Below are 27,448 nucleotides of genomic sequence, written 5' to 3'. Positions count from 1 at the left end.
TGTACTTTTACTTTTTTTGGATTTTTGGCATAAAACAAATCTTACCATAGACGATTCGTATAAAATTTGATTTTGAGGTAAATGTAGTACTTATCAGTATTAAACTATTAATGGAGTTATTATTCCATTTTGTCTTTTTGTTTTACCTCATAAGGCAATTAGTGGGGTACTAAACCCAGTTTGAATACAGAGTTATAACACACAGAGAGAGAGAGAGAGAGAGAGAGAGAGAGAAGATCTAAAACTACAACGATACTATATTGGATTCTGGCAGATAGGCTGATACAATATCCTGTAAGAGCAGAAATTCATATCCTAACCCCCAAAAAAAGAAGATACGATAAAAGATGGAAATGGAAGCACAAGTAAACCCAATGGAAAATACAAGTCCTGTCCTATATAACTAAAACTGGTACTACTACCACTACCACTACTGCTACTGCTGCTGTGCTGCTGTTGGAGGTCGACTATGGTATTACACAAAAAAGTAATCCTTAGTTGAATTTGTGGGGTCATGATATTAATATATCCACCTACACATTTTTACCATCAGTTGCTAGAACCGGAAGGATTTTGGTTGGAGCTTGAGCTCAGATTCAGATCAGGAATAGCTTTTGCAGCATTGCTTTTTGAGTTTGTCTTTGTGAGTTTCTGTTTCAGCTCAGAAAGCAGTGCTTGATTCTCCTGGTTCAGAAGCTGTGCTTTCTTCCTCAGCCTCTCATTTTCTTTCATTATGTAACAGTTCTGCAAGTACAGCTTTGAGTTTAGCCTTTCCATTGCCGTGAATTAAAACTTTTTCAGATCGTCTCTGATATCCCTCTGAAATTCGAACAACAAAAGGGTATCTTAGATATATAATATATATTCTATATTGTTAATCAAACAACAGTACCAAGTACTACCATATATTGTATGAAATAATCAATTGACAAAGAACAATTTCAGATAAGTTATATATGATGAATATCCATAAAAAGTATTATCCGAAGAACAATGCAATACCCGAAATGCTTAACAACATAAGGAAAAAAGTTAAACCGATAACAAGATGCATATTGAACCCTATATAGTGGAAATGGTTGAAATATTTACCCAAGTTTTCCAATACACAAAAATAGCTTAGAATGTGCAAAAAAACCAACAATTACTCTCTTGCAAATATCGTACTCAGTCCACTGCTCTACTATATATAATATATTTATGACAGTTAAAACAAGAAGGCCATAGAATAGCAACAGGGGAAAGCAGAGCAAATGAAGACCAAGAACAAGTTAATACTTTTGGACCACCATGGCAGATAAATAGAGCAAGTGGGGTTGTCTGGAAAGTAAAGAAGAAAAATTGAAAAAATAAAAAATAAAAAATAAAATAGGAATAAGATCTGTCTAAACACTTCTGTTGATATAAAATTATTTCTTTCGGTTTCCCAACCATGAAAGAAAAGGATAAAGTTTGCGACAAATCAAGCTGCAGACTCAAACTTGTTGTCTTATGTGTTATTAAGGACGTGTGTTCGATAATACACTTCTTTGCTCTTTCATATACAACTAAGAAGAAGGTATCTTTTCTAATTTTCCTTTTTTTGAAAAAAATAATAATAATAAAGCAGTACCATACCGAAAGTTTTTTTCCAAAAAAAAGAAAAAGAAAATAGAAATATCCACAGAGAGCTAGAGAGAGACAAAGAAAACTAATAAAAAAATGTTGGAGAATCCAAGAAGAGAAACATTCTAAAAGCCAAAAACATTCTCTCCACAAAATAAGGTGGATAAAAAAAATGCCAAAGATTTTTTTGTAGGAGTATACAATGTAGAAGAAGACCAAAGAAAGAGACAGAGAACAAAGCTACCATAGCCCAAAACTCCCAATACTTTAAATACCAAGCACCATCTCTAAACAAATACCGTGACTGCCTTTCTACAAGAAAATGGAGAGAGAGAGAGAGAGAGAGAGAGAGAAGAGGTGGGGGCCTCTTTATGATTTCGAAAAAGATCACCTTTTGTGTTTGGGTTGGTTAGAGAGCTTTGGCCGAGGAAGCTAGTGTATGTATCTGGTTTTTTTTTTTTTTTTTTTTCTTTTCTTTTCTTTTCCTTCTAACAACAAGTAGATCAGTAAAAGAGGAAGAAGAAGTCCCAAGGAGATAAGTGAGGGACAAAGAGAACAAAGATGATGTTAATTTATAGAGCAGGTTGGCAATGGAGAAAAATAAAGTAAGACAGATAAAAAAGAAACAGAGAGAGAAAGGCTCATGAGGGGGGGACATGCCCCTCTCTGTCTGACACAACAATCATGCATGTGTAAGCATGGAAGGCGGCCGGTTAAGAGCCTAAAAAAGATTTTAATGTTTTGGTTGTATGATGGTGGATATGGCGTCATGTGAATGATGATGGGTTTTTTTTTTTTTTTTTTTTTAAGTATTTTTGGGTTTTAGGGGCATTTTCGGTATTATGTTTGGCATTATGGATATGAGAGGGACAATTATGGGACTTATGGCTAGGGCTTGTAAAATGATGGTGGGCTAGGCCGTCCCAAGATTCGCAATGATGGTTTGGATTGGTTCTTAAACCATCATCACCCACACTCCTTCACTTCTCTTCTCTTCCCTTCCCCTCACCTCTTCTTCACAATCAATTGCTCTTTTGTTTTATTTATGCTTCTATTTTTGTCCCTCTTTATCTTTCTCTTTCTTTTTCATCATTTACTTTTCGTTTTACACTAATCTTTTATTTTCCCCCCACTTTGTATGGCAAACTTGTATTTTGTCATTTTTTGGAGCAAAACTGTATCTACAATATGTATCTTTAGGGTCATATCAAAGATTACATAGAAAAATATTTTATTTGGAATGATGGGATTCAAATAGTTTATGTGCCTAGAGCAGTGTTATATCACAATCCAAATGTTAGATGGCAAAATGGTTTTCGAGAAAAGAATAAAGGGTTTATGAAAAACATCAATAATTATACTTAAAACCAATTGAGTCTTCTCCATAGTTTTATATTATAAGTTGGGAAAACCTAGTAGGCATTTTCATTTCTATGGGCCAATTGGATGAAACCAAATGACCATTTTACCTTTTCTTTTTTTTTTGGGGTTTTCCATAACTTGCACCATCAATGATGTTTTGTTTTACGTTATTATAATGATAATAATTATAAGCCAAGATAGTAGGCACAAGTAAAGCAAAAAATTTTTGCCAAAATTAGGGGTTGAGCTTGAAATAATGGGGGAAGAAGAAGAATTGGGGCCAGCCAGCCTCAATCCCTCATGGGTTATGAGTGGCTTAACGTGAAACATCATGGTTGACAGGTGGTGTTTTGGATGGGTGCATCATCTATGGGCAAAATTGTCAACTTCTTTTGGTGACCCCTCGTGGAGCTCGTTCATTTCACTCCTCATTTGGGGCTATGCTTACATCAATGTAATTATGGGTTTTCAATCCCATGGGCTGGCAATACTTTCAATTACCTATTTGCCCTTAACCTTTTTTTTTTTTTTCCTCTTCTTTTTGGCTTCTCTTTCATGCTTTTTCAAAATCTGCATCACTACTAGTATCCTCTGTTGCTGAAACTTGAAGGAAAACCAAATATGCCAATCTTCTGTATTTGGTATGTTTGCTAATTAGATCTTGTAAAGATATATAATCTTTGCCAATTTGAAAAAGAAAACAGAATTCTTATTCTAGAACTTCTTATTAAGCATTTGACGATTAAAATGAGAATAAATCTAATTACTATAATACCTTATTGCGCATTTGTCTATTGTAGAAGAAAGGGAATCTTATTTTGGAAAAAAAGATAGTCAAAAAGTGGATAAAACATGATCTATGATTAAATAATAAATACTTATTTAATCCATTTAGTTATGTATTGTTTTGTTAAATAATAAAATCTAACTCATCAAAATAAACATTTTTAGGACAACCAATTAAATTAACATATAACATATGAATCTCAAAAATTCTCCATCATAAATATTTTTTTAGTATTTGGAGAATCCAATCAAATTCAATTAGCTAACATGTTATTGTTTCTTTCAAATTCAAATAGCACATCATCACATCGTCCCAAAAAAAAAAAAAAAACTAAAAGGGAAAAAAAAAGAAAAAAAAAACTCAAAAGCACGATATTCATGTTTAAAATATAAAGAACACGAGAAAACAAAAGTTACCCTACCCTGTCTTTTACATGGTTTAATTGGTTTATCCGTTTTGTCTATCATAGAAAAGTTTTCACGTTTGGCAGATTTGTAAACTACTATATCACCTTAGAAAAATTGTAAAAAATCTTTTTATTTTTTTTTGGCTTCCATAGTTTATTTTGTCATATATGGGATTCACAAATCTTCTCCTTCATCCAAATACAAAAACTTCTGCTACAAACACATGTGGGGGGGGGGGGGGGGGGGCGGGGGGCTGGGGGGATGTGTTCAATTCATCCGTCATTCAAACAAAACAAATAATCCAGTCAAACACAAACATGGGGGGCAAAGGGGGGTCTCTGGCCAGACCTGTAACAGAGGAAGAGTAAATAGGCTAAAGTAGTGTGTGACGGAAAAAAAGGAAAAAAAAAAGAAAAAAAAAAAGAAAAAAGAAAAAATTAAAAGGGTTGTAAATCTATTTCTGAAACAACCATGATGGCAAACCCCAAATCATAATGGGTCTCTTCCCACTAGTAATCCTTCATATACCCACCTCTTAAATAACAATTTTACTTTTTGCAGCAAAAATTGACTACCCCCATTTCATATAAAAATAACAAATAAAAAAAAAAAAAGGTTTAAAATGGTTAGATGGTTGTTTGATTTCATAAATGTGTTATGGCAGTGCTCAAGAGATTTTGCATGGTCACAGATAACAGAGGGCATTCATGAACACACATCATCATGTACATCGCTTATAATTACAATTATGCAGAGCCCCTCCCTCTCCCCTCCCTCTCCTTGTAGGTAATGGCCATTCATTTACCCTTAGAAAGCGAGAGAAAGATACTCAAAGATGATTGCATCACCTGTGAAGGAAGGGAGATAGTTGACCCCATAGAGTTTGATTGGACAATTTGGATTCATTGACACGTGAATAAGTTCAAAACAACTTTTCATAATTTCAAATCTTCCTTCATGTGTGAGTTTATGACTTCATTGGCTGTGTCACAGTTTTATATGAGCCACAGGTAATGAGTTTACTGATTTGTAATTTTTTTTTTTTTTTTTGTTCTTACCAGGCCATGGGAGTGCTATTGAGCATGACCTCATCAACAATGCAAGCTTTTTATTAAAACTGCTTTTATTTTATTTTTCTTTTCTGAGTCATTTTTAATGATTTCACATAATATCGATACCCTGCATGGCTAATGATGATTTTTTACATTATTATGGTTAGTAAGTGCATTGAACCCTACACGTGAGCTTAGGGTTTTTATAATTTTAACTTTAGAGTGGTAATTTCCATGGGACCACACGTGTATGACTATTTTTCTCTTCCCCTTCCTACAAAATTATGTTCACACAGGGACAAAGATATAAATATGCGCTAAAGATGAGCTTTTTGTGTGTTTTCTCTGCAATCACTAGGACGAACTACCTACTTGGGTCTTTAAAAAGTTCTAATTGGATATGTGCATGGAGCCGATATGATCACGTACTCACTTTTAAAATATAAACAACAACAATGATTTTTGATTCGGTATTGTAACAAGAATAGTTTGCTTGTATTACATGGCGGAATAATTTCACACCAATTATAAGCTTGTTCAATTGTCACATCAATTCTAACAAATATATCATACATTAAAATTCAATTATATATGAAAAAAAGGGGTAAGGTTTATATATATATATATATATATATACATAAACTAAATTTTAACAAAATTATACTTTTGTCCCAAAATTTTAATTAAATTTCCAAAGAGAATGAGTGTATAAAGTATTTAGTTTTACAAACAGAGCCCATTTACATATGTAGTAGAGGTAAAATTGGAATACACGGGCAAATCTCGAAGCCTATGCGGCTGATGGTCGGCTAAAGCAGAAGAAATAGGAAGACTTTGAATGCGGAAAGAAGATTTATTTTTGAATACCGTGGCTTACACAATCATTAACTCCTCTTTAACTTCTAAAATGGATCTTGTTTGCTTCAAAACAGAAGCTTCCATTTTGGTTTGGCAAACTACACTTGGATTGATGGTATGGCAAAAGAGAGTATAACCCATAAATGCCATTTATTAGTTTCGATAAACGCCAGTTTACTGAATTATATATCTCCTTTTACTAAGTTGGCAGTTGGAATCATCTATAAAAAGGCAAACTATATATCGAGGATAAGTATATGTTGCACAAAAAATGTTTTTATACTAATTAGAGTTAAATTTTTTTCTCATGTAACACCATTTATAGATTCACCAAAAAAAAAAAAAAAAAAAGAGTATAATTAAGATGAAACAGAAAACTGAAATTTAAGGAGTAAAGATCCTATATTCCTTTATATCCACAATCCAAAGGGGAAGCGGGGCCAAGATAAAAAAAAGTGAAGTATTTAATCTTCATTTATTTGGTAAAGTACCACAATTTAATCACTAGTTGGTAGAAATGACAAGGTAACATCACAGCTACAGTTTCATAAGTAAGCAAAATAATCACAGAAGTTGACTTTTAAGAACATCATTATGAATTTAAAAGGATAGTGTTCAAATTTTAGGAGGCATAAAAATGTGGTAAGTCTGTGTTATTACCCACATCAAAACTATTTACAAACTATTACAAGCTATTGATGAAGGGGCACAATGAGAGGCGGTAAAGCTCTTAAAAGATTTGGACACAAAGATTTCACCTGGAAACAATGGGAATCTTATATCTTATTTTGATTGTTGGTGGGCTGTAAAGTCGTTGATAGGATGAACCGTGGTTAAATTTCTGTTTGTGATCTCAAACCCAACATCTTCTTCAGCAGCAATTCATTATTGCCTACTATATATATATATATATATATATATATCTATAAAATGGAACTTAGAAATTTTCTTTACAGAAGATCCTTCATTGAGCAAAATGAATAAGCATGAAAGTAAATTATGAATTAATAAGGAAAACATACGGGGGATGCTGGATGAAATATTTAGCAAATATTTCAAAATTTTGGGGCTATATAAACACAATTACAAATGTTACATTAAACAATATCGATATCTTTATAAATTCTTAACACTATTTTGGTTAATTTGTTCTCTTATTGTTAAAAATGACTATGCTATGTTCAAGGGCACACTACAATAGGATACTTATAATATGGGGTATATTTGGTGACCCTTCAATTTTATATTAATTATAATTTCATCTTTCAAATTTTGAAAAACACCCTTATAGGATGCAAAATGCATATGCTATTAAGCCATCATCTCCATTACTTTATGGTCTATCATATTTTATTAATCACTGTAATAAAAAGGACTATCAAAGTTGTATATTTCTAATTTAAATTCCCATAAAGTTGTAAAAAGGAACTAAAAGCATGCTGATCAAGTAGCTTTTGGGCCAGTAAATCTCAGCCTGAGGCTTTTTTTTTTTTTTTTTTTTTCATCGGACAAAAAAAAGAAAAAAAAAAAATTGCATATGGTATTATTTGGAGACGTGAAATTAATCCTACTAACATGTGGTAGTTAAAAACGTACCATGTGCCTATGGCTCTGGGCTCCATCAATATACAGTGACGTAAGCTCCGTATCTTACTTCTAAAGTGCTCAAGCCTGTGCATTTTGACTTCTGACTACGGAGGTCAAGGAAGAAAGCAAAAGAATTCTTGGGCCTATGGCTACACGAAGACTATTTAGGCCCAGTTAGCCCTTCCCATGGACTAGTTAGTTGGGACAAGGTAGCCCATTTAGCTCTACCCATTCATGGGTATTCTCCATAGTGGACATCTTATAGTTGTCACAGTTTAGAACTTGAAGATTAAGATTTTTTTTTTATTTTTTTATTTTTTATTTTTAAATTTTTTTGAGAGAAGCCTTTATTGCATTGTTTTCTTATGATCACATTCCAACATTTGCATGAACAGAGGAAGTCAGTTTAAAGCAGCTCTAGTTATCCCGAATGGGAATATCATTAACCACTAGTTTAGGAACTATAAGAATTGCTTATATATATTTTTTCTTTAGAAATGCTTGTCAAATGCAATTTTGATGGGTCTGTGTGATAAATTTCATTTTTATTATTATTATTATTATTTTTTTTCCTATAGACGATTTCCAGCCGGTCAATATACAAAAAACAATATTGCTTGCCTTTATGTGTCTCTTTTGCTTGGGTTAATCTGACATATACATGATGTTGTACATATACTTAATTAGGTTCATAAGTCCTGCTTCTCCTCTGTCCTTGTTCCGAGAAGAGAAACAAGCTTTGGACGCGGAAGCCTTGGAGTGGTAAACCAAACAGGCAATCACAAACACATAGGTTATGGTACTGCAACAACGAGTCCGATGCAGTGGCTGCAGACCAAGTCTGGATACAGAGTTTTATAAACTTCCGAAACATGGGGAGGGGGGGGGGGGGGGGGGGGGGGGGGGGGTTGGTTTCTGGAACCACAGCTATCAATATCACCACCCGTATTCCTTATTGATGAGCTCCAAGTTCCAAACATAAGCTAGCAGCCAAGAATCCTATCAAGGATTGGTATATGGAACCCAAAATTATAATGTTTTAGCTTGCAGGTATCGGTGCTTTTTATTTTTTAATTTTTTAATTTTTTTTTTCAGCTTAATTTCTAAATGTTTCTGTTTTTAAATCATTTTTTGTCCTGCAATTTGGGGATGCTTGTTGCAAACCATGTTCATTTGAAATCATTTCTAAATCAGAATAAAGTGTCATTAAGTTTCATTTCTAAATCACACAACAATATTGTAAATTATTAATATAAATACGAGAGATACCTTGGCCGGATTGATAAAAGCCATGGGTATGATTAGGAGATTGAGAATTTGGGAATTAACCTACTCTTTTGCTTGTCTTGTATTGCTTTTGGCAAAATGAAATGTGTTTGGATAAAATGTTTTACAGTTCAATGTAGTGTTTATTATTTATTTATTTATTTATATTTTAAAATGATTGGGGCATTAGCATAAGCCTAACATAAATTATAATTTTGCAATCGAAATCTTCAGATTTTGCACGCAGGATCAGAGGAGAGGCTGTTGAGCCAAATTGAATCGGCTGCAACAGATACATCGTCTTGATTCCTATGCCATGTCCAAAGTGCATGGGTTTGGTTCACCACGTGGAATTGACCATGCCCAAAGCTTGCCTCCCTAAATACTGAAATTCTCGGTTGTGGATCTTCATACCTTCAAACCCAAGAAACGCAGTACATAACAATTATCAGATAGATGACCTAACAACTATACTAAATATTTGATATAATAATAATAATAAGAAGAAGAAGAAGAAGAAGTACAAAACTTACTTAGAGGCAAGGCCTTCACGGTTACCACCATCTCCAATAGTGATATAAACAGGACCACAGTTATCAGCCGTGTCATTGTGCACACGGGTCTGATACAAATATTGAAAAACACAAACACGCATATGCAATAATTAAAAAAAATAATAATAAAGAAAAAAAGAGAAAGGAGTAATGGAAGCTTACGAAACGTTCATAGGCGTGGACATGGCCAGCGAAAACGACATCAACCCGAGCTTGGTAAAGCAGAGTTTCCATGGACTTCTTCATGTCGTCGGCTTCAGACTCACCTTGATGAGCTGAATTGGAATTGTACCACGGAGCGTGCACAACCGCCACTATCCATGGAGTTTTCCCCCTATCAATCTTCCCCAAATCGGCCTGTAACCACTTGTACTGTGCAGATTCCGCATCGAAATCCGTGTACGAACCCAGCATTATGACATGGACACCCGCCACGTCAAACGAATAGTAGAGATTCGACTCCGACCCGCTCTCTTCAAACGGCATGTGCCACCTGGCATTGTAGGCCGTGAAGGGTTCGGAATGGATGACTGGGATCTTCTCCACCTCGTGGTTGCCCTGCGTAACCATCCACGGCCGTTGGCTGGCCAGCGGCTCCACCAGCCGCCCGAATGAGTCCCACCACGGCTGGTAGAAATCGGCGTACGACAGATCTCCAGGGAGTATCAAAACGTCGTAGTTTGACTGGGAAATGTGTTGGAGGGTTGAGTTGGTCCACCCGGTCTGTCCCAGATCTCCTATGACTACGAATTTTGTAGGAAAAGCTGGAGGTGGGGTTTTGAAGGTGAATTCTGGGCCTGGGTTGGGCCCACAACGATAGTAATAGACCGTGTTTGGTTCTAGTGGACCGATTACGACGTCGTGTATTTCACCGGAATCGTACGTAAGATAATCGTATTTACCTGTACTTCCGGTTGCAGAGAATCCATAAACTCCAGGAGATGTACCGTAATCTACTGTTGCTGGAGATGAACCGTCCGTTATCCACTTTATCCTCATTTTATCTTGACCCACTAGAGATATGTGCACCTGAAAAAGTTAAATGTAAAAACATGAAAACATAAAAAAATAAAAAACAATGAGGAGTTTCGTTGGGCTTCGCATGGGGTTCCGAGGAAACATGTTTCAGCCCAACCCAGCATTCAAAAATGGCCCACGGAAATCCATGGAAGGTACCTATATACTTTTTGTTTCTTTAACGAATACAAAATGGCTTCTTTCTTGTCGTTTAGTGTCCCTGGTTGGCCCTCACCAGCACACTTTTCAACGCCAACCAAAAACTTCACGAGAATTTTAGACTAAATGAATTAATATTTTATTTACTTAAAATTTGGTCATCTAACCGGGCTACTAGTTTGGCTCTAAACCATCAATCCCCCACAACAAAATCAAACAAAAAAGTTGAAATCTTAAACAAAGTACTGAAACTTTTCTTGTTTTTTGGGTAAACATTTTTTTTCATATTAGAGGGAAACAATATAACTTTTTCATTACCAAATTTGTTCTTGCATGCAACATGAACCGCCTGCAACTTTTTGAAATGGTTAAAAAAGTTTACCCAAAAATCAAGCCGATATCAAATATAATAGCAATTCGCCATTTTTTTTTTTTTCCAAAAACAAGATGTTCAAACAAAAATTAAAAACAGAAAAGAAAACTAAAAGAAAAATAAAATAAAATTGGGAAAACCTGTTGGGGAGAAGCAGGATCAGCATCCGCCAAGGGGTGCACATGGACGTTCTTCCGGGGAGGTGGGCGTTGATAAGAATCGACATCACCAATGAAGCCAGCAAAGGCCCAAAAAAATGCGTATATGAGAAACAAAGCCAGCCTTTGCAAAACCATGTCGTTTGGAGATGAAGAAGAAGAAGAAGAAGAAGAAGCACTTAAAAGTGGGCAAAAGGAAAAACCCCAATCCCACAAATTTATTTCATTCACACTGCTTCTCCATACATGTATATATATATACTCTCTCCTCGTATGTATATGACAAGAAAGGTGTCAAATTAGGGTATAATATCTACATCACTCATCACCTTGTCCTTTTAGCGTTTTTGATAAATACATGTAATTTAGAACACGTGGAATGCTAGCATGATTTACACGTGCCGAAGGTATATTCCAATTTCCCGGTATATCCTAGTTTCAGAAGCTTACGAAAAGCAAAAGAAGTCGTTATAAGCTGCAATAAGTTTTCCATCACGGTATGGCATTGGGCGATGGTTGGTTGACGGCTTGTTATGGATTTCCATAATTTTTACGGCCGGCTTTGAATTAGATGTTAGAAAAAAACAAAAACAAAAAAAAAACGAAAAAATCGGATTTATCAGTTTAATTACTTTCCATACTTTGGTGTTGCAATTTAATCGGAAACGAATCCCACAAGAAGATTTTAATAATGAGTGATATCTGTACTAGTCCATAAAAACCTGGTGCCAGCCTACTGATTCCTACATCTATTTTTTAAAAGTTTACTGTACTTCCTTAATCAGGTTCCAATGCCAAATTTATTACCATTGACAAAGATTTATATTTTGTTTAGGATAATTTTTGTATTTTTAGAGGTTTTTGCTTTTCCCAAACAATGATTATGAAAAAGCTATTCTTTATTGCTTTAAACAAAATCTTTGCTGAAAACCTAATGCACAGGCCTGAAAGACTTAGAAAAACTTTCCAAACATTACAAAGAAAAAAACAATTTTTGAACAGCAATTCTATTTACACAATGAAATTTAATAACCACATTACATTCTACACATATTTATTTTTAATTTGATTTTTACTATCTACATCCATATGTTAAACTTAATTTGCTCTTAAATATAATAAATAGATATATTATAAATTCAGATATAGTTCATTTTTGTTTGAATTATATGATCTAAATAAAATAAGATACGACCAGTATATAGAATTCGAATAAGTTTAAATTGCTTGGATTATGCATACCAAACAACTATTTTATGTATAATTCATTTCAATTCGGGCTATATAATTTAAATGGAAATGATACATCTAGTATATATTTTTATACATATTTATGGAGGTTTATAAGTATTCCTAAGTTTTAAATAGTGTTAAAAATGGTTTAGTTCTTAGAGTTAACTTTTATAACGGTTTCTAAAGTTTTCCACGTGTTTAAAATTTTGTCAAATTTTTATCCTAAATCAATTATATATATATATATTTGGCAATTTTGAATTTCATTGTTTCAAATAAAGTATTTCAATTAGTTTTCTTGAACAACTATAAGAATTGGGAATCTTGAAATTAGCTTTTATAAAAGGGTTTTTTTTTTTAATTTCTTTGAATATTTAAAATTTCTCTAATTTTTTTAAGATCATTTTTATACATTTTTGTGAAAATTAAATATTTCAAAGTTTCAAATAAAGTATTAAACATGGTTTTCTTGAATAAATATAATAATTTGAACACTTAAAATTAACTTTTAAAAAGGTTTTTAAAAATTTTTTGAATGTTTTTTCATCAAATCTTTATTCTAAATCAATTTAATCTAATTGTTTTGGTGATTTTGAACTCTATTGTTTCAAATAAAGTAATCAAATTGGTTTTCTTGAACAAATATAAGATTTTGAATCTTGAAATTGACTTTTATAAAATGGTTTTTCAAATTCCTCCAAATGTTTAAAAATTTTATATCTTTCTTTTAGATCATTTTTATACATTTTTGGGATATTAGGTATTCCAAAGTTTTAAATAAAGTAATAAAGATGGTTTTTCTTAACAAAATAATAATTTGAGCTCTTAATATTGACTTTTATATAGGTTTTTAAAATTTTGTCAAATCTTTATTCTAAATCAATTTTATTTACTTGCTTTCCGCTATTTTAAGCACTATTGTTTAAAATAAAGCATTCAAATTGGTTTTGTTGAACAAATATAAGAATTGTGAATATTGGAAGTAACTTTTATAAAACCATTTCAAATTTTTTTCAATGTCCAAAATTTCTCTAAATATTTCTTTTAGATTATTTCTATACATTTTATGGAGATTAAGTATTTCAAAGTTTCAAAATAAAATATTAAAAATGGTTTTTATGAACAAAATAATTATTTGAGGTCTTAAATTTAACTTTTATAAAGGTTTTAAAGTTTTCCTGAATATTTAAAATTCCGTGAAGTCTTTAATAGTCAAAATCAATTTTATCTTGTATTTGTTAGGATTACCGATCTGAAGCTTGAGAAGTCAGTTACCATTGCTTTAAATTTTAACAAAACTAATATTAGTGATTAATATCGAAGTGATTGACTCTTAGAAAAAAATTGTAATGCAAATGTCAAATTAGCAGCAAAAACCAGTTTGTAACTCGAAAGCCGAGTACTCTTGGAAGAGTTCAGCAGTGATACATGGATATCAAATAATGAAGAATTTTACATACTGCTTCTTTTTAATTGCTTTCAATATTTATATTGTGATAATAATGACAGTTTAATTAAAAAATATATTCTAAGAAAACGAATATGAATTCTCCAATGGGAACATAAACTGTATATATTTACGTAAACGGTTCCATGTGGACGTAGGGAAACATGTTGCGCGCACCAAAACACAGAACAAGCAACTGTATTCGTTCTGTACTTTTTTAATTACTTTACTACTTGTTTAATAAGATATCATTCGATTTATGCTAATTAAGTTGACCTATATGAATTCTGACGCTCAAATTTAGTATAAGAATGAGTCATTGGCTTTTAATCTTAGTTCAAGGGCTTCAATAATAAGTTTATTTAATATTAAGCGAGGAAACTTAGAAGTAGTTTTAAATATATACTTTATGATAGAGAAAATTAAAATAAATATATGTTAATTTAAAAGTGTGACTTGTAGTTAGAAACTTACAAAACAATAAAGAATATCATTATGATAATGCTTTCTCTGTACAATCCTTATCAAACAAGATATATATATATATATATATATCAGATCATGATAAAGTTGTTGGTAAGTAATTGCAAAAAACCTGATTTTAATTTTTTGGGAGCTTATAAAATAAGGTGTTATATTCTTGGTTTGTTTCACATGTACAAGTTAGCACAAGGGGGGAAGCCAAAAAAATAAAAAAAATAAAAAATGCACAAGGGTTGGATCGATGTTTGGCAAAACTAGTTTTAATTCACCAAAGATTGTCATTATGATAATGCTCTTTTTGTACACGCCTTGTCAAACAAGATATATATATATATATATACACACATATATATCAGATCATGGAGAAATTTTTCAGTATACGATGTGTATTGATTTGGAATTTTACCTGGTACACATTACTAGTTATAAAATGCCATGTTAATTATTAATTACATATTATAATAAAAACTGCCAAATCATTCAAAACACACTTTTACCCTTTTAACGCCTTCCGTCTTCTTCTTCCCCCCTGTTAACGCCTGCATCAGATATCTCAATTCCAATATATCCATCTAGATCCATAGACATTCATGTAGGTAAGATAAAACAATTTAGATAACACTCATTTGCTCATTTTCTCTGTCCATTTGGATTTACAACTATTCATTCATATATAACTTTGATGAAAACTGTTTGTGTTTACACATCTTATACAATGGATGCCTCCATGACACCCTTTTTATTTTATTTCCTATTTCTTCCTTTGGACTCTTCTCTTTCTATCTTATCCCTCATAATATAAATAGCTCCCTTAGAGTATAAGCAGAAACATCAGTTTTCTTCTCTCAACTAAATTAACTTGATTATTCCTTTTTTTTTTTTTCTATTTCATAATTAAACCAGGATAAATATAGGAAAAACACATGACTGAGAAGAATTTGCTGGAGCAGATAGTGAATAGATGGATGTTGTAGTATGCACAATAGTCGCCGGATAGAAGAAAAAAGAAAAAAAAGATATAAATAAAACTTGAACTTAACGACGTTAATCTTTTAACGTAATTGTTTTTAAAAAAAAAAATCTGACCTATTATTGATATTACATGTGGAATGAGTGGCTATGTGTACCAAGTCAGCTGGTACACAATCTGCATAGAAAAATTTCTCCATATCATGATAAAGTTGTTGGTAAGTAATTGCAAAAAGCCTGATTTTAATTTTTTGGGAGCTTATAAAATAAAGTGCTATAATCTTGGTTTGTTTCACATGTACAAGTTAGCACAAGTGGGGATGCCAAAAATAAAAAATAAAAAATAAAAAATGCACAGGGGATGGATCGATGTTTGGCAAAACTAGTTTTAATTCACCAAAGATTGTCATTTTAGTACTGGCTAATTGTGTATCTGAAGGACAGTTTAATGATAATTTACACACTCCATATATGAGATTATGAATTTAAGTAAACCCTAACAATAATAATAATAATAATAATAATAAATATAATTCAATATACAAGAAGATTAGCGCACTCATATATATTATTTGAATATATTCCATGAAGTTTTATGTAATGATAATTATCTATAAAAATATATTTATCATAAACAGTTATAAGATTAATCTCTACAAATGGGATGCTAGACACAGCATTGTAGCTGAGCCTTGTCAACCATAACATGACCACATATATATATATATATATGGGAAATGGAAAACAAATTGGATTCCTTTCATATTCCCTCAGCCATGACCTATCTAATCAAGCAGAAGTGGAAGGAAAAGAAAAAGTATATATTGGGTAATCGAATTAGAATGGTTGATGGCCAACCATATATAGATTTTTTTAATTAGTTTTCATGATGAATTTGTTTTTGGATTTAAAAAAAGAAATGATTGCCTAGCTAATAACTTGTATCAAAAGGATCTACATGTTATATGCAGTTTTCGGGTTGAATTTCAGCGTCGGACCAATTTATGAAAAGGGAAAATCATATACGGACGATCGAATACCCTAGTTTTGAGTAACATGATATATTTCTTACTGTATACCATACGCACTATGCGGAGATGGTGCAGAAAAATCACCTACTTCTATTCAAAACCGAGAAAAAGATTCAAACGCTTTTTGGCAGCCAAAAGCAGAGAAGGCGTTGAAATGTAGTATAGAGTCGTATAGACGGTGATCAATTCAAGAAGTCATGTAGCCTAAAAGGACATGTTTGAATTATGGTTTGTTCTTTTTTTTGGATAAAAATTATGGTTGGTTCTCTAAAAGGATATGTATCCTCTAATTAAACCTCACATCATCAAAGTCAGATTGTACTGTTCATATTATATATTTTAGAAACTTTCTCACGGAACTAATTTTTCTGGATTTTTTTCTCAGTTTGTTTGGCTGGATATATCAACATCAAATCGTAAATATGCATTAGCATTATGTTGCGTTTGTTCTTAGATCGACCATGTGGATATGGCATTCATGCAGGAATCTATATATATATATATATATATATGGTCATTGTTATTTCTTATGCAAATTTACCATAAAAATAAATGGGATAAAAATTGTATTTATTTTTTATGTTCAAAAGTACTAAAATGGGTATAGTCTAAAACTGTCTTTATAGAATGTTTGAGTAATGGTGAAGTTAGTGCAAATTTAAAATTTTTTAGGAAACTGAAATTTTCTTTTATTTGGATAGTTTTTAAAATGAGAAATTTATGGGTCCAATAGAAAATAAATTTCATAATGTGAGAAAGTAAGAGGAAAATAAATCCTAACAAAAAAATGTCATTTTAAAATTTCTTGAGAAATTAGTTTTATATTTTTTTTTAAATATAATTTTATCCTTTAATTTTAATGTATAAATTTATTTAATTACTTATAAATTTTATTTTCTTTTATAATTAACCAAACATTATAAAAAAAAATTCCAATGAAAGATATTCTTTGAAAATTAAATATTAAAAAACTAATTCTCGGACACCAATTTCCTCTAATATTTTTCTTTTTACCAAACATCCATCTATCTAAAAATTTTAAGTCGCACCGTCACACCACTTGCTATAAGTAACCTAGTTTCGATTCCAAAAGATAAAAACTCCATCAAGTCACAAATGAGTAATGACTAAGTACAACGTGTCATGTTAATATTGCCATATGTAATACCTTTAATTAATAGTTCTTCTTTGCCTAATTGAGTTTATATTGCTTACGAGTCAACTGATTGTAGTACCTGATCCATCCATTTCTCAAATGATTCGTCTTTCAGATCAAACTCCTATTTTATCAACCCAAAAACGAAATAAAATAAAATAACGTTTTTTTTTTGTTTTTTCTGATAAATTCAAAATTGCTTTAAATTCAAAATCTAAAAGATATCATCATTAATTATTATTAATTTAGCTATTCTAAGAAAAGAAATAACTCATCGTTCTCAAACCATTATTGTTACCGGAAACACGAAATAATATTAAAATGGGCAAATGTTAATTAAAACACGAAATAATATTAAAATGTGACCATGAAAAAGAGGGAAAAAATATTATAATCAATAATTTGGATTTAGAATATGTGGCTATAGATGCCGGGATATTGTACGATACTCATAAAATCAGAATTTAGAAATGAAACCCAATCAAATCGATCCACAACAATTACATTAATTAAAAAGATTAATAAAAAAGACGAATGGTAGAGGAAGGTGGGTTGCATACACGTTTGATAAGACGAAGACACTAAAATTTATTTTGTAAAAGCAGATTCCGGAGAATATACTATAATTCATAATTTTGTTTTTAAGATGATTAACACGACTTTGAAGTTCTAAGTTTTCTTAATCCAGCTATTACATGTGATCCAGGCGCACAAACTCATCATGTATGCTTTACTACTTCGTCTCCGAAAGGCTAGGGCCGGCCCACATACAAACAATAAATATGTATTTATATTGGTTTGGCTTAGATCGATACATCAGCTTCGCTTAATTAAAAATATTAGCCATTGTTTACATTTTTTTTCCTGGGGGTAAATAGCCATTGTTTACATTCATTAAAAAAAAAAAAGAAGAAGAATAAAATATGGTGTGTTTGCATCTTAATAAATTAAAACAGGAGAAAGAGAATATAAGGACAATCATGTTTCTTTCTTTTACTTGAACTCAAAATCCTCTGTATTATTTTGTACCAACTTCCATACATCACCACTTTTGACAAAGGACGTACTTCTAAAAGTGTAATTCAATTATTTGATTAATATAAATCTAAACAATTTGAACAAATACATGTGCATGCAAAATTTATAGGCGAATATATCTTTAATTTTTTTAAATTAAAAATAAAATGGTCACCGTTAAATTATATATATTTAATGTTACATGTTTATTATGTAATTCAATAATTTTATACTATTAATCTCATTTATTTTTAATTTTTAGAACAGAATTTATTCTCATTTAAATCAAACTATATATATGTATGATGATGCCGGATAATTATGTCTCCTTTTTGTCGCTCAATCACTTATCATATCAAGGATTGCTAGCAATACATCTCATTCTTTATTCAAACAAGAAGCTTTTTGTATTTGTTCCTCCATTTTAAAGGCCTAAAAATTGACATTACCCAACTAAATATCTAATTTTTTCTTTTTTCTCTTTTTTCTCTTTCTATATGTAGTTAAACATTATGTTTGTTGCGCATTTGTACAAGAGAACTCATTGACATTGATTGGAAGATGTATATATTAATTTTTCCTTAAATCAGAGCCAAGCCTAGCCAGCCTAAGCGCCGAGGGCTGGAGAATTGGTGTGAGGTCAGAAGCTTGCTGTAAGCATATCACCCCGCAAAAAATAAAAAAATCCAATATTCTTACTTGACGCCATTGCAACCCAATTTTAATATTTTGGTATTTTTTGTAAAAATTTTGAAAACCACACTTTTCTTATAAATGCTCCTAGGTTCTTCATGGAACTTGTACCCCGATAGCTCAAACATCAAAAATGGAGAAGTTTATCCAAAGAGTTATCTCTATTTTCATAACAATCTTCCTCTTCCTTCATCTCCTACAAGCAAAACATTACGATATCGATCGACAACCACCTCGCAAATTGATTTTCACTCCCCACAAGCGTTCTGACTCCGACCCTCAACAGGTCTTCTGCTTCTTCCGGTTCATTATGATTCTTCCATTTCATTTCTTTCGTAATTTTTTCAACTTATGTATTTACTAATTAAGAATTACCCATTTTTAATCCCTTATTTAATATTATTATTATTTAATTTGTTGTTTTGGTTTTAATTAGGTTCATATTTCTCTGGTGGGAAAAGATCATATGAGAGTTTCATGGATTACCGAAGCTAAACATGTGTCATCAAATGTAGAATATGGGAAAGTACCTGGGAAATACAACGCAAAGGCCACCGGAGAACACACATCGTACCATTATTTCCTTTATTCCTCTGGCATGATCCACCATGTTACCATTGGACCCCTGGAACCCAGCACCACTTACTTTTATAGGTGTGGAGGTTCAGGCCCTGAGTTCTCTTTCAAAACACCCCCTCCACAGTTTCCCATTGAATTTGCAGTGGTTGGTAAGTTTCTCTCTAAATTAGCAAATAATGAACTATCATTGTCCTATTCTTTTCTCATATTTCTTACTAAGATTGAGACATAGGCTTGGGTAATCAATACTTTAAGCCTACGCCATATGCAATCACAAAATTGAAGAGTGTAAGCTACTCGTTAGACAAAAACTTAAACTTGTATGCCAATGGCATCTTCCAAAAGTTTTGCATGCAAAAAAAAAATAATAATAATAAATAAATAGTAATCTAATAATTTCTTTGATAGCTTCATGTAAAAGCTATAAATTTCACTGTGGCATTTGTTCGAACATGAAAAGTGCCTTAAAAATTTGCAGGAGACTTAGGCCAAACAGAGTGGACATCATCAACCTTATCTCATGTGGAAAGCAGAGACTACGACGTTTTGCTTTTGCCAGGCGATCTATCATACGCCGATACTCAGCAACCACTTTGGGACTCGTTCGGACGCCTGGTTGAGCCGTACGCCAGCCAACGCCCTTGGATGGTTACCGAAGGTAACCACGAGATCGAGACCTTCCCTATCATCTATCCCCACGGCTTCAAAGCCTACAATGCCCGATGGCTAATGCCTTACGCTGAAAGTGGGTCCACCTCGAACTTGTATTACTCTTTCGAAGTTGCTGGGACCCACGTCGTCATGCTAGGCTCCTACACCGATTTCGATGCCGATTCCGATCAGTACAGGTGGCTGGAAGCCGATTTGGCCAAGGTTGACAGGAATAAGACGCCGTGGATCGTCGTGCTTCTCCACGCGCCGTGGTATAATACGAATACGGCTCATCAAGGGGAAGGTGAAGATATGAGAAAGGCTATGGAAGAGCTGCTGTACAAGGCTCGGGTCGATGTGGTTTTTGCTGGTCATGTTCATGCCTATGAACGTTTTGTAAGTCGCAGAAGCTCAATATATAGTAATTATAATAAACATTTTTGGTTTTACTTTTTGGTATTTGATATAATTAATTTGTCTTATTTAGACCTCTTTTTTTTTTTTTTTTTTTTTTTTTTTTTTTTTTTTTGGGGGGGGGTAATAATATATTATTGGCTTGTTGTTCCAGACTAGGATTTTTAATGAGAAAGCTGATCCCTGTGGTCCTATCCATGTGACAATTGGTGATGGTGGGAACCGAGAAGGACTTGCCCTCATGTAAGTATTCTGCTGTAATTTTTAATTTATTTATTTATTTTTCTTTTCTTTTTGTTACTGATGAGATCAAATTATTCCCCGTTTCAGTTTTCTTCATTTTTTGTTTTATAAAATAATAAATTTGAATGATAAAAATGATAGAATATCAGAAATAGCTTAAGCTCTGTTAGCTTGTGCTGGATCTTAATTTCTTCTATGATAAATCAAATTTAAGACTGCTTTTGTCAGTTGGTTAATCCCATTGATGGGCTGAACTGGACAGTTCAGCTATAGAGGGTCCCACGCCATGATCCAAATTCCAAAGTAACAAAAGCCCAAGAGTTCTCTACGTCAACTTTTTCTAAAATTTTCAGCCCAGGCCAAATTTTTTATGAGGCCCAATATGTAGGAAATTTTTGAAGCCCAAAGTGGGCAGACTCAAAAGTCGAAACATTTGATGTTTGCTTGTTTTTCCAGTTATGAACAAATAAATGTAAAGCTTTTCATCAAGTTTAAATTATGCATGGAAAATTGCTTCTATCTTCACGATATATGCTGTTGTATAATGTTCATAGGTTCAAAACCCCTGCTTCTCCTCTGTCGTTGTACCGAGAGCCGACTTTTGGACACGGACGGCTAAGAGTGGTAAACCAAACACACGCATATTGGTCATGGCACCGCAACAACGATTCCAATGCAGTGGTGGCGGACGAGGTCTGGTTACAAAGTTTAAGTACCTCCAAATCATGCAGAGCAGGTTTTGATCATCACACATCATCATTCCTCAACGATGAACTATGAGTCCCCATAAAGTAACAATATTCACAATTTAAGGTGCTCTACCTACCAGGGATTAGACTTAGAATGCAGGGTTTCGGTTTGTTGGGTTGTGCATTTTTTTTCTTTTTTCTTTTGTTTTAGGGAAGGTTGGAAGATTGGAGTTGATTCAAGGATAAGTTCTTTGTAAATTAAAACTGAGTAGATATTTCTTAAGGGATTCTCTTATTATGTCCTGTTTTTTTTTTTTTGGGTCCTGTAACCGAAGCCTCAAGAAACTGACGGCTTAGTGCTTACTCGGTCGATGTTCTTTTGTCAGACTGTGTATCCTACATTCATAATTGCAATTTAGAAATCATTTTCAAATCAGAGTACAGGTTATATTTCTACTGAGAATCTTGTATCCCAAAAGTTTAAATGTAGGAGTGAAACTGGTGCTTCTTCACCTTTTATTTCTTTTAGGACTATTTGCAAATTGCGAATAGAAAACGATCTAAAATAATGGTCTTTTGTGTTTCAATCTTTTAAAACTAAAGAGGATAAAAACAAATAGAAAGAACATTTGGGCTGTCTGTCTTTTACTTATTCAAAAGGCGACGAATCATTCATTCTTTTACTTTAAATATGAAGGACGGCATGTCGTATTCAAGGCCCTATTTGTCTTATTCAGACGCTCAACGCTCTTTTGAAAACTCTCCGCGTCATGTCCAAAAGACTTGAAAAAGTTTTTCGATTAAATTGTGGCAAATGATATGGTTCCACCTATCAAAGTGAAAGTTGGAAAATTAAAAATAAAAACTCAGTGTCAGATAAGACGGCATTGTTGTGACTTGTGCCCGTGGTGGAACCAAATAATTCAAACCCCAAATATATGTAAAAATAGGAAAAAGATAGAAGAATCTACACGGAATTCCCTGAACCCGAAATTTCAATCCCAAACAGAAGTAAAGTCCTTTTTACAAAGCAAAAGCCCACATCAACAACCTTATTCCCAAAAATAATAGTAAAACGGACTCGGAGACAATTACACATCATCATCATCTTCCACGTGCCACAACATCGCTTCATCATCGTAATACTTGCTCGGTGAGCGGTGACTTTGTATCGATGTTTGGTCTCCAAGTAATCTCATCCGACGGCTCCGGATTAAATCTTCTCCAGCTTCTCGCCTTTGACCACCGGATTGGCCCTCGCTATCTCTTCTCTTCCGATCGTCTTGAAATCGAACGTGCACCCGTGCTTCTCCGGGTACCTGTGGACCCCACAGAACGTGATCTCACACCTGCACCTGAACCCCATGAACCCGACCCGTTTCCTGCACACCGAACACCGATTCGGTTGTACGACCGCCACGTCCGGAGTTCGCATGTCTGTCGCGATCTCCGGCTGGACCACGGCCTGGGGAGGATCGGGGTGGCAAGCAGAGAAAGATTCGATTTCCGCGGGCGAAGGTGAGGAGGAGAGAGACGGAGAAGCTGAGAGAGAGTTTTCGACGGTGGATTTGATAGAGGCTTGTTGTTCCTCTTTGAGACGGAAATCTCTGTAACATTTGGAACAGAGATTCATGGTCGCGGAACTCCCAAAGAACCCACAGTTGTTGGCGCAGAGTCGGTGACCCTCCGGCGCTTGACATCGGTGCTCTTCGGCCATAATTTTTGTGCTCCTTGAATTCGACTATGTAATCTCTTCTTTTTTTTTTTTCTTTTTTTTTTTTTCTCAAAAGAAAACAAGAGGGTCGCCTTTTTCTGTTAAGAATAGATCATAATAATCAGATCGCCTTCTTCGAAGAACGAAAAGAACCCCGATCTGCAAAAAATCGATATGATAGCATAAGAAAAGCGTGATGTTAAAGAAAATTCCAGAACAAATAAAAGGAGAATAACAAGTTTTCGGTTTTAAGTGCCATAAATAAGTTATAATCTATAAAACAACGAAATAAGCTTGTTTTAAGAAAACAAATTACGGAAAACATGAGGTAGTTCTCCTATTTTCTGAGCTACCAAACGGAAAATATAAAAAAGAAATAAAGAGAAAAAACGAAGAGAAAAAGAAAAAGAAAAAAAAGGTATAAAAAGAAAGTACCTGTTAGGAGGAATAAGAGAGAATTGTGAAACAAAGGGAATGGGATAAGAATGAGGAGAAGAGGAGGAGAAGAATCTTAACACGGAAGAATTATTCAGAGGAATATTAAAGACGAAGAAATGGAGGAGGAAGAGAGAGAAAAAAAGAAAGGAAGGAACGGCGAAAATGGACAAATTAGAATAATCATTTTCAATTATTAATCATCATCCAAAATTAAAAATTTATATATATTTATATATATATTTTAATTAGAATTAAAGATTCTAAAATATCTGAGCGACAGGCTGGACGACCCAGGTCAGAAGTCCCCAGCGTATTAAAATTTGAGAGTTTAGCTATCGATATCCATCACCCAGACGTAACGCCCCTTTTTTTTTTTTTTTTTTTTTTTACTTTTTTTTTTTTAATTCCCCAAATAAACAACGGCCGCGGAAAATCATGTACCAGAACAAGATTAAAAACAATATTATATAAAAGAATAATTTTTAATAATCAACAACAATAAAAAATAAATAAATAAAAAGGAAATATGATATGTAATGGTAGTAATGGCGTGGTTTGGGTTGACGCGTGGCGGTTTTTATGTGGTTGGTTATTTTGGAAATTACAGGGAAAATTGAGGTGGTGGTCCTTTTTTCGGTGGTTAGGTGAGTTTAGTGGGCTTTAGCGGGTCATTTAAGTTGTTGATTGCTGCGTTGTTTCCTGCCTTCGCTTTGCTTAGCTGTATTTTTTTTATTTTTTAATTTAGGTTACTTAACATTTTCTAGAAATGCCCTTTTTTATGTATTTACGGCGCGTATAACCCGTATACACTGTATCTGGTACCCTTCCTTACGCCAAGAGAAGCAGAAAGTGGCTGCTACTTTCTACTTAACTTTATTATTATTATTTTTTTAATTTTTGCTACTTGTGGTTTGTAGTTTCTATATATACGTCATCATGAGATTTGGTTTTGCTGTACATTTGTTGGCGTCTCTATTACGCACAGTAATAGCTGTTTTATGAAGTTCATGTGAAATTTTTAATTAAGAAAAAGAGGGAAAAAAAAAAAAAGTTCACGTGCATCCTTGTATTATGGATCGATTTCCTTATAAGGGGGCAAAAAATTGCAAATTTACAAAATTTATTACTTAGTAAAAAAATTATAAATTGCCTACTTTTCTATGCATAGGTTACCTTTTATCAAATTTCTAACTATACCATATTTAAAAACCAATAACTTAAAAAGTTAAAAATATAGCAACTACAAATTGCTATTGTTATATGACATTGTTATTATCCTAATTGTATATATAAGCTATTATTCCAGTTGGATACTTGAACCTTTTGGTCCAAAAAGGCAAGCCTATGAAAATAGTAATTAAACATTTGTTGTAAAACATGCAAAAAACTTATGATAATGACAATTAAAAAAACACTTGACCCATCTTGGACCCATTGGTTTCACATTATAAGAGGATTTAATCATGATAATTAGATCACGTTTTATATTGTTATTCTTTAAAATATGTTCAATATTCAAAATTACATTTGATTAAATTCAAATAAGTCACAAACTTTTGCCAATTGTGCGTATCGATCAACGGCTTTTAAATTATTTGTTTTAGAAAGACAATTATTTTTATACATAAAATGATTAAAAAAGAAAAAATAAATTGGTCGGTTAAGTCCAAGTGGCTGTCATGGTAAAACCCATATGAGACAATTGAGTGGTTTCCTCGTCATTACGCAAAAAACAATTATTAATATAAACATAAGTGCAGGCTTAATTTTGATAATTTTTGAAACGGTAAAATGAAAAATATATAGTTTAAAAGGATATGGACGACATATTTATTATTCATACGACATAGATTACATTTTTAAAATTGACAAAATGAATATAAATATTACATTAGTATTTATCTCTGGATGTGTTATTAATACTAACAAAAATAAAGGAAATCCTTGTTTACATGATAAAATTTACGCACAAAAGTATTAAAAAATAAAAGATTATAATTTTTTTTTTGAGAAAAAAAAATATAAAAGATTATCAAATAATATTTACATCTGTTACAATAGTATCATATTGGAGAAAAAAGGCATTATGATTAAATTTCAACGTCAAACGTCAACAACAGTCAATGTTATAACTTTCCGCGTGGCGATTGGACTGATTCTGCTGCTTCTACTTTAGACACGATCAAGCCACATCTGCCTTCTTCGCCGTGGAAAAAAATCTTATATTATCGGTGACGTCATATAAATCACATTAAATGATTGATTAAACACGGTCTTACTTGTTTCTAGACTTGTTTCTAGAATTTACATTCTTTATACCCGTTTAACGTTTCGTTGTTTACATAAAACTTCTTTACCATTAAACTGGTGGAACAATTAATGACCCCCTTGCAAGCCTAAGAAATGGACAAATCAAAGATGGAAAAATTACTCGCTACACTCTCAGAACTCATAAATCCAAAGAAAATAGAAGGGTAGCTACTAAATCAGTGACACTAGTAAAGTGACCCCAACTACCTTCTAATTAGCATTCAAGAGTGAAAGCAAAAATTTATACCAGTTTGATGGAATTTGTCAGAGTTGCTAATGATGGCCATGATTTGGAGCATAGTAAAACAGCAGGTTAATTTAGAAACAATGCAACATTGGGAACATTGTATCTGCTGTTTCTGAGTCAGGTCATGTCCTTTGTTCTTCCACTAGGCAGCTTCTTTTCGTCTCTCATTGCCAAAAAACGTAGCCATCTTTTCAACACTTGAAAACCAACACATTAGTTTGTTTTCCTCTGTTTTGGTTAATTTCATACATATATTTATTCTATTGATTTCCTTCCTGTATTGCCGGAGCTTTGTGCTAGGAAAAAAGATCTTACTGAAGTTGTTTCCATGATTGGGGTTTATGGAGCTCTAGTGAGTTTGTGTGAGATGTATCCATTTCTGTACTAAGAATGGATTTTGAATATGATTTTTAGTAGATTTCTATTTTGAACAACATATTGTTTCCTCTGCTTAAATTTCCCTTAGATCTACAGTGGAGCTAAAGAATCTGGAGTCGGTCAGAATGGTCCGCAGAAACTCTAAGAAATTGAATCCTGCATTATCTTTTTATTCTATTCAATTGTCTCCTTATAGGCTTACCGCTGTATTAGACTACTCCTAAAACAAACATTGTTATGTGTGCTGTTTTCTTTGGTTCCATATAACCTTTTAAAGTAAAATCAGAAAGCTAGATTTAAATGGTTTTGAATCTAGTGAAGACAGCTGAAATTGATTTGCTGAGTGCCTATGTCCAAGAGTTAAAATATCAAGGTGATAATTTCATTTCTTGGGAAAGAAGAAATTAAATTATTGTAACATTTTACTTGGAATGCCAAGACTAATAGCTGTTTTATGTATGTTTATTTAATTTTTTATTTTTCAGATATTGGCATTTGCCGGTTATGCCCTCGTAAGCACTCTATTCTACACATTTATTCCATTTGTTCTCAAGGTTTGGTGATCAATTTC

General features: G+C 32.9%; 4 protein-coding genes across 7 annotated transcripts; 1 reads left to right on the top strand and 3 right to left on the bottom strand.

Moving 5' to 3' along the window:
* Positions 1–234: 234 nt before the first annotated feature.
* LOC107432198 (protein LITTLE ZIPPER 3) lies at positions 235–2,794 on the bottom strand. Of its 3 annotated transcripts, none has more exons than XM_016043283.4 (2): positions 1,997–2,794; positions 235–819 (listed from the first exon to the last, which is right to left on the bottom strand). In XM_016043283.4, exon 2 carries the CDS (start codon positions 775–777, stop codon positions 550–552), a length of 228 nt encoding a protein of 75 aa, XP_015898769.1. In that variant the 5' UTR covers positions 778–819; positions 1,997–2,794; the 3' UTR covers positions 235–549. The 3 variants fall into 3 exon arrangements, with proteins under 3 accessions (XP_015898769.1, XP_060668788.1, XP_015898770.1); XM_060812805.1 differs by lacking the exon at positions 1,997–2,794 and adding an exon at positions 1,279–1,947; XM_016043284.4 differs by lacking the exon at positions 1,997–2,794 and adding an exon at positions 1,093–1,265.
* A 6,267-nt stretch (positions 2,795–9,061) lies between these two features.
* LOC125419247 (probable purple acid phosphatase 20) lies at positions 9,062–11,433 on the bottom strand. The gene is made up of 4 exons (XM_048464794.2): positions 11,168–11,433; positions 9,641–10,507; positions 9,458–9,546; positions 9,062–9,338 (listed from the first exon to the last, which is right to left on the bottom strand). Exons 1-4 carry the CDS (start codon positions 11,321–11,323, stop codon positions 9,155–9,157), a joined length of 1,296 nt encoding a protein of 431 aa, XP_048320751.2. The 5' UTR covers positions 11,324–11,433; the 3' UTR covers positions 9,062–9,154.
* A 7,701-nt stretch (positions 11,434–19,134) lies between these two features.
* Positions 19,135–22,843, top strand: LOC107432214 (purple acid phosphatase 22). The gene is made up of 5 exons (XM_016043299.4): positions 19,135–19,500; positions 19,651–19,942; positions 20,272–20,840; positions 21,013–21,101; positions 21,656–22,843. The coding sequence occupies exons 1-5, from the start codon at positions 19,348–19,350 to the stop codon at positions 21,879–21,881; spliced, it is 1,329 nt and encodes a 442-aa protein (XP_015898785.2). The 5' UTR covers positions 19,135–19,347; the 3' UTR covers positions 21,882–22,843.
* Positions 22,710–24,108, bottom strand: LOC107432215 (zinc finger A20 and AN1 domain-containing stress-associated protein 4). Of its 2 annotated transcripts, none has more exons than XM_016043302.4 (2): positions 23,940–24,108; positions 22,710–23,663 (listed from the first exon to the last, which is right to left on the bottom strand). In XM_016043302.4, exon 2 carries the CDS (start codon positions 23,505–23,507, stop codon positions 23,004–23,006), a length of 504 nt encoding a protein of 167 aa, XP_015898788.2. In that variant the 5' UTR covers positions 23,508–23,663; positions 23,940–24,108; the 3' UTR covers positions 22,710–23,003. The 2 variants fall into 2 exon arrangements, with proteins under 2 accessions (XP_015898788.2, XP_015898789.2); XM_016043303.4 differs by having other exon boundaries at positions 23,821–23,946.
* Between the last annotated feature and the right edge of the window lie 3,340 nt (positions 24,109–27,448).

The sequence above is a fragment of the Ziziphus jujuba genome, chromosome 11, assembly GCF_031755915.1.
Source record: "Ziziphus jujuba cultivar Dongzao chromosome 11, ASM3175591v1".
NCBI lineage: Eukaryota > Viridiplantae > Streptophyta > Magnoliopsida > Rosales > Rhamnaceae > Ziziphus > Ziziphus jujuba.
This window is presented reverse-complemented; position numbering and strand designations above follow the sequence as displayed.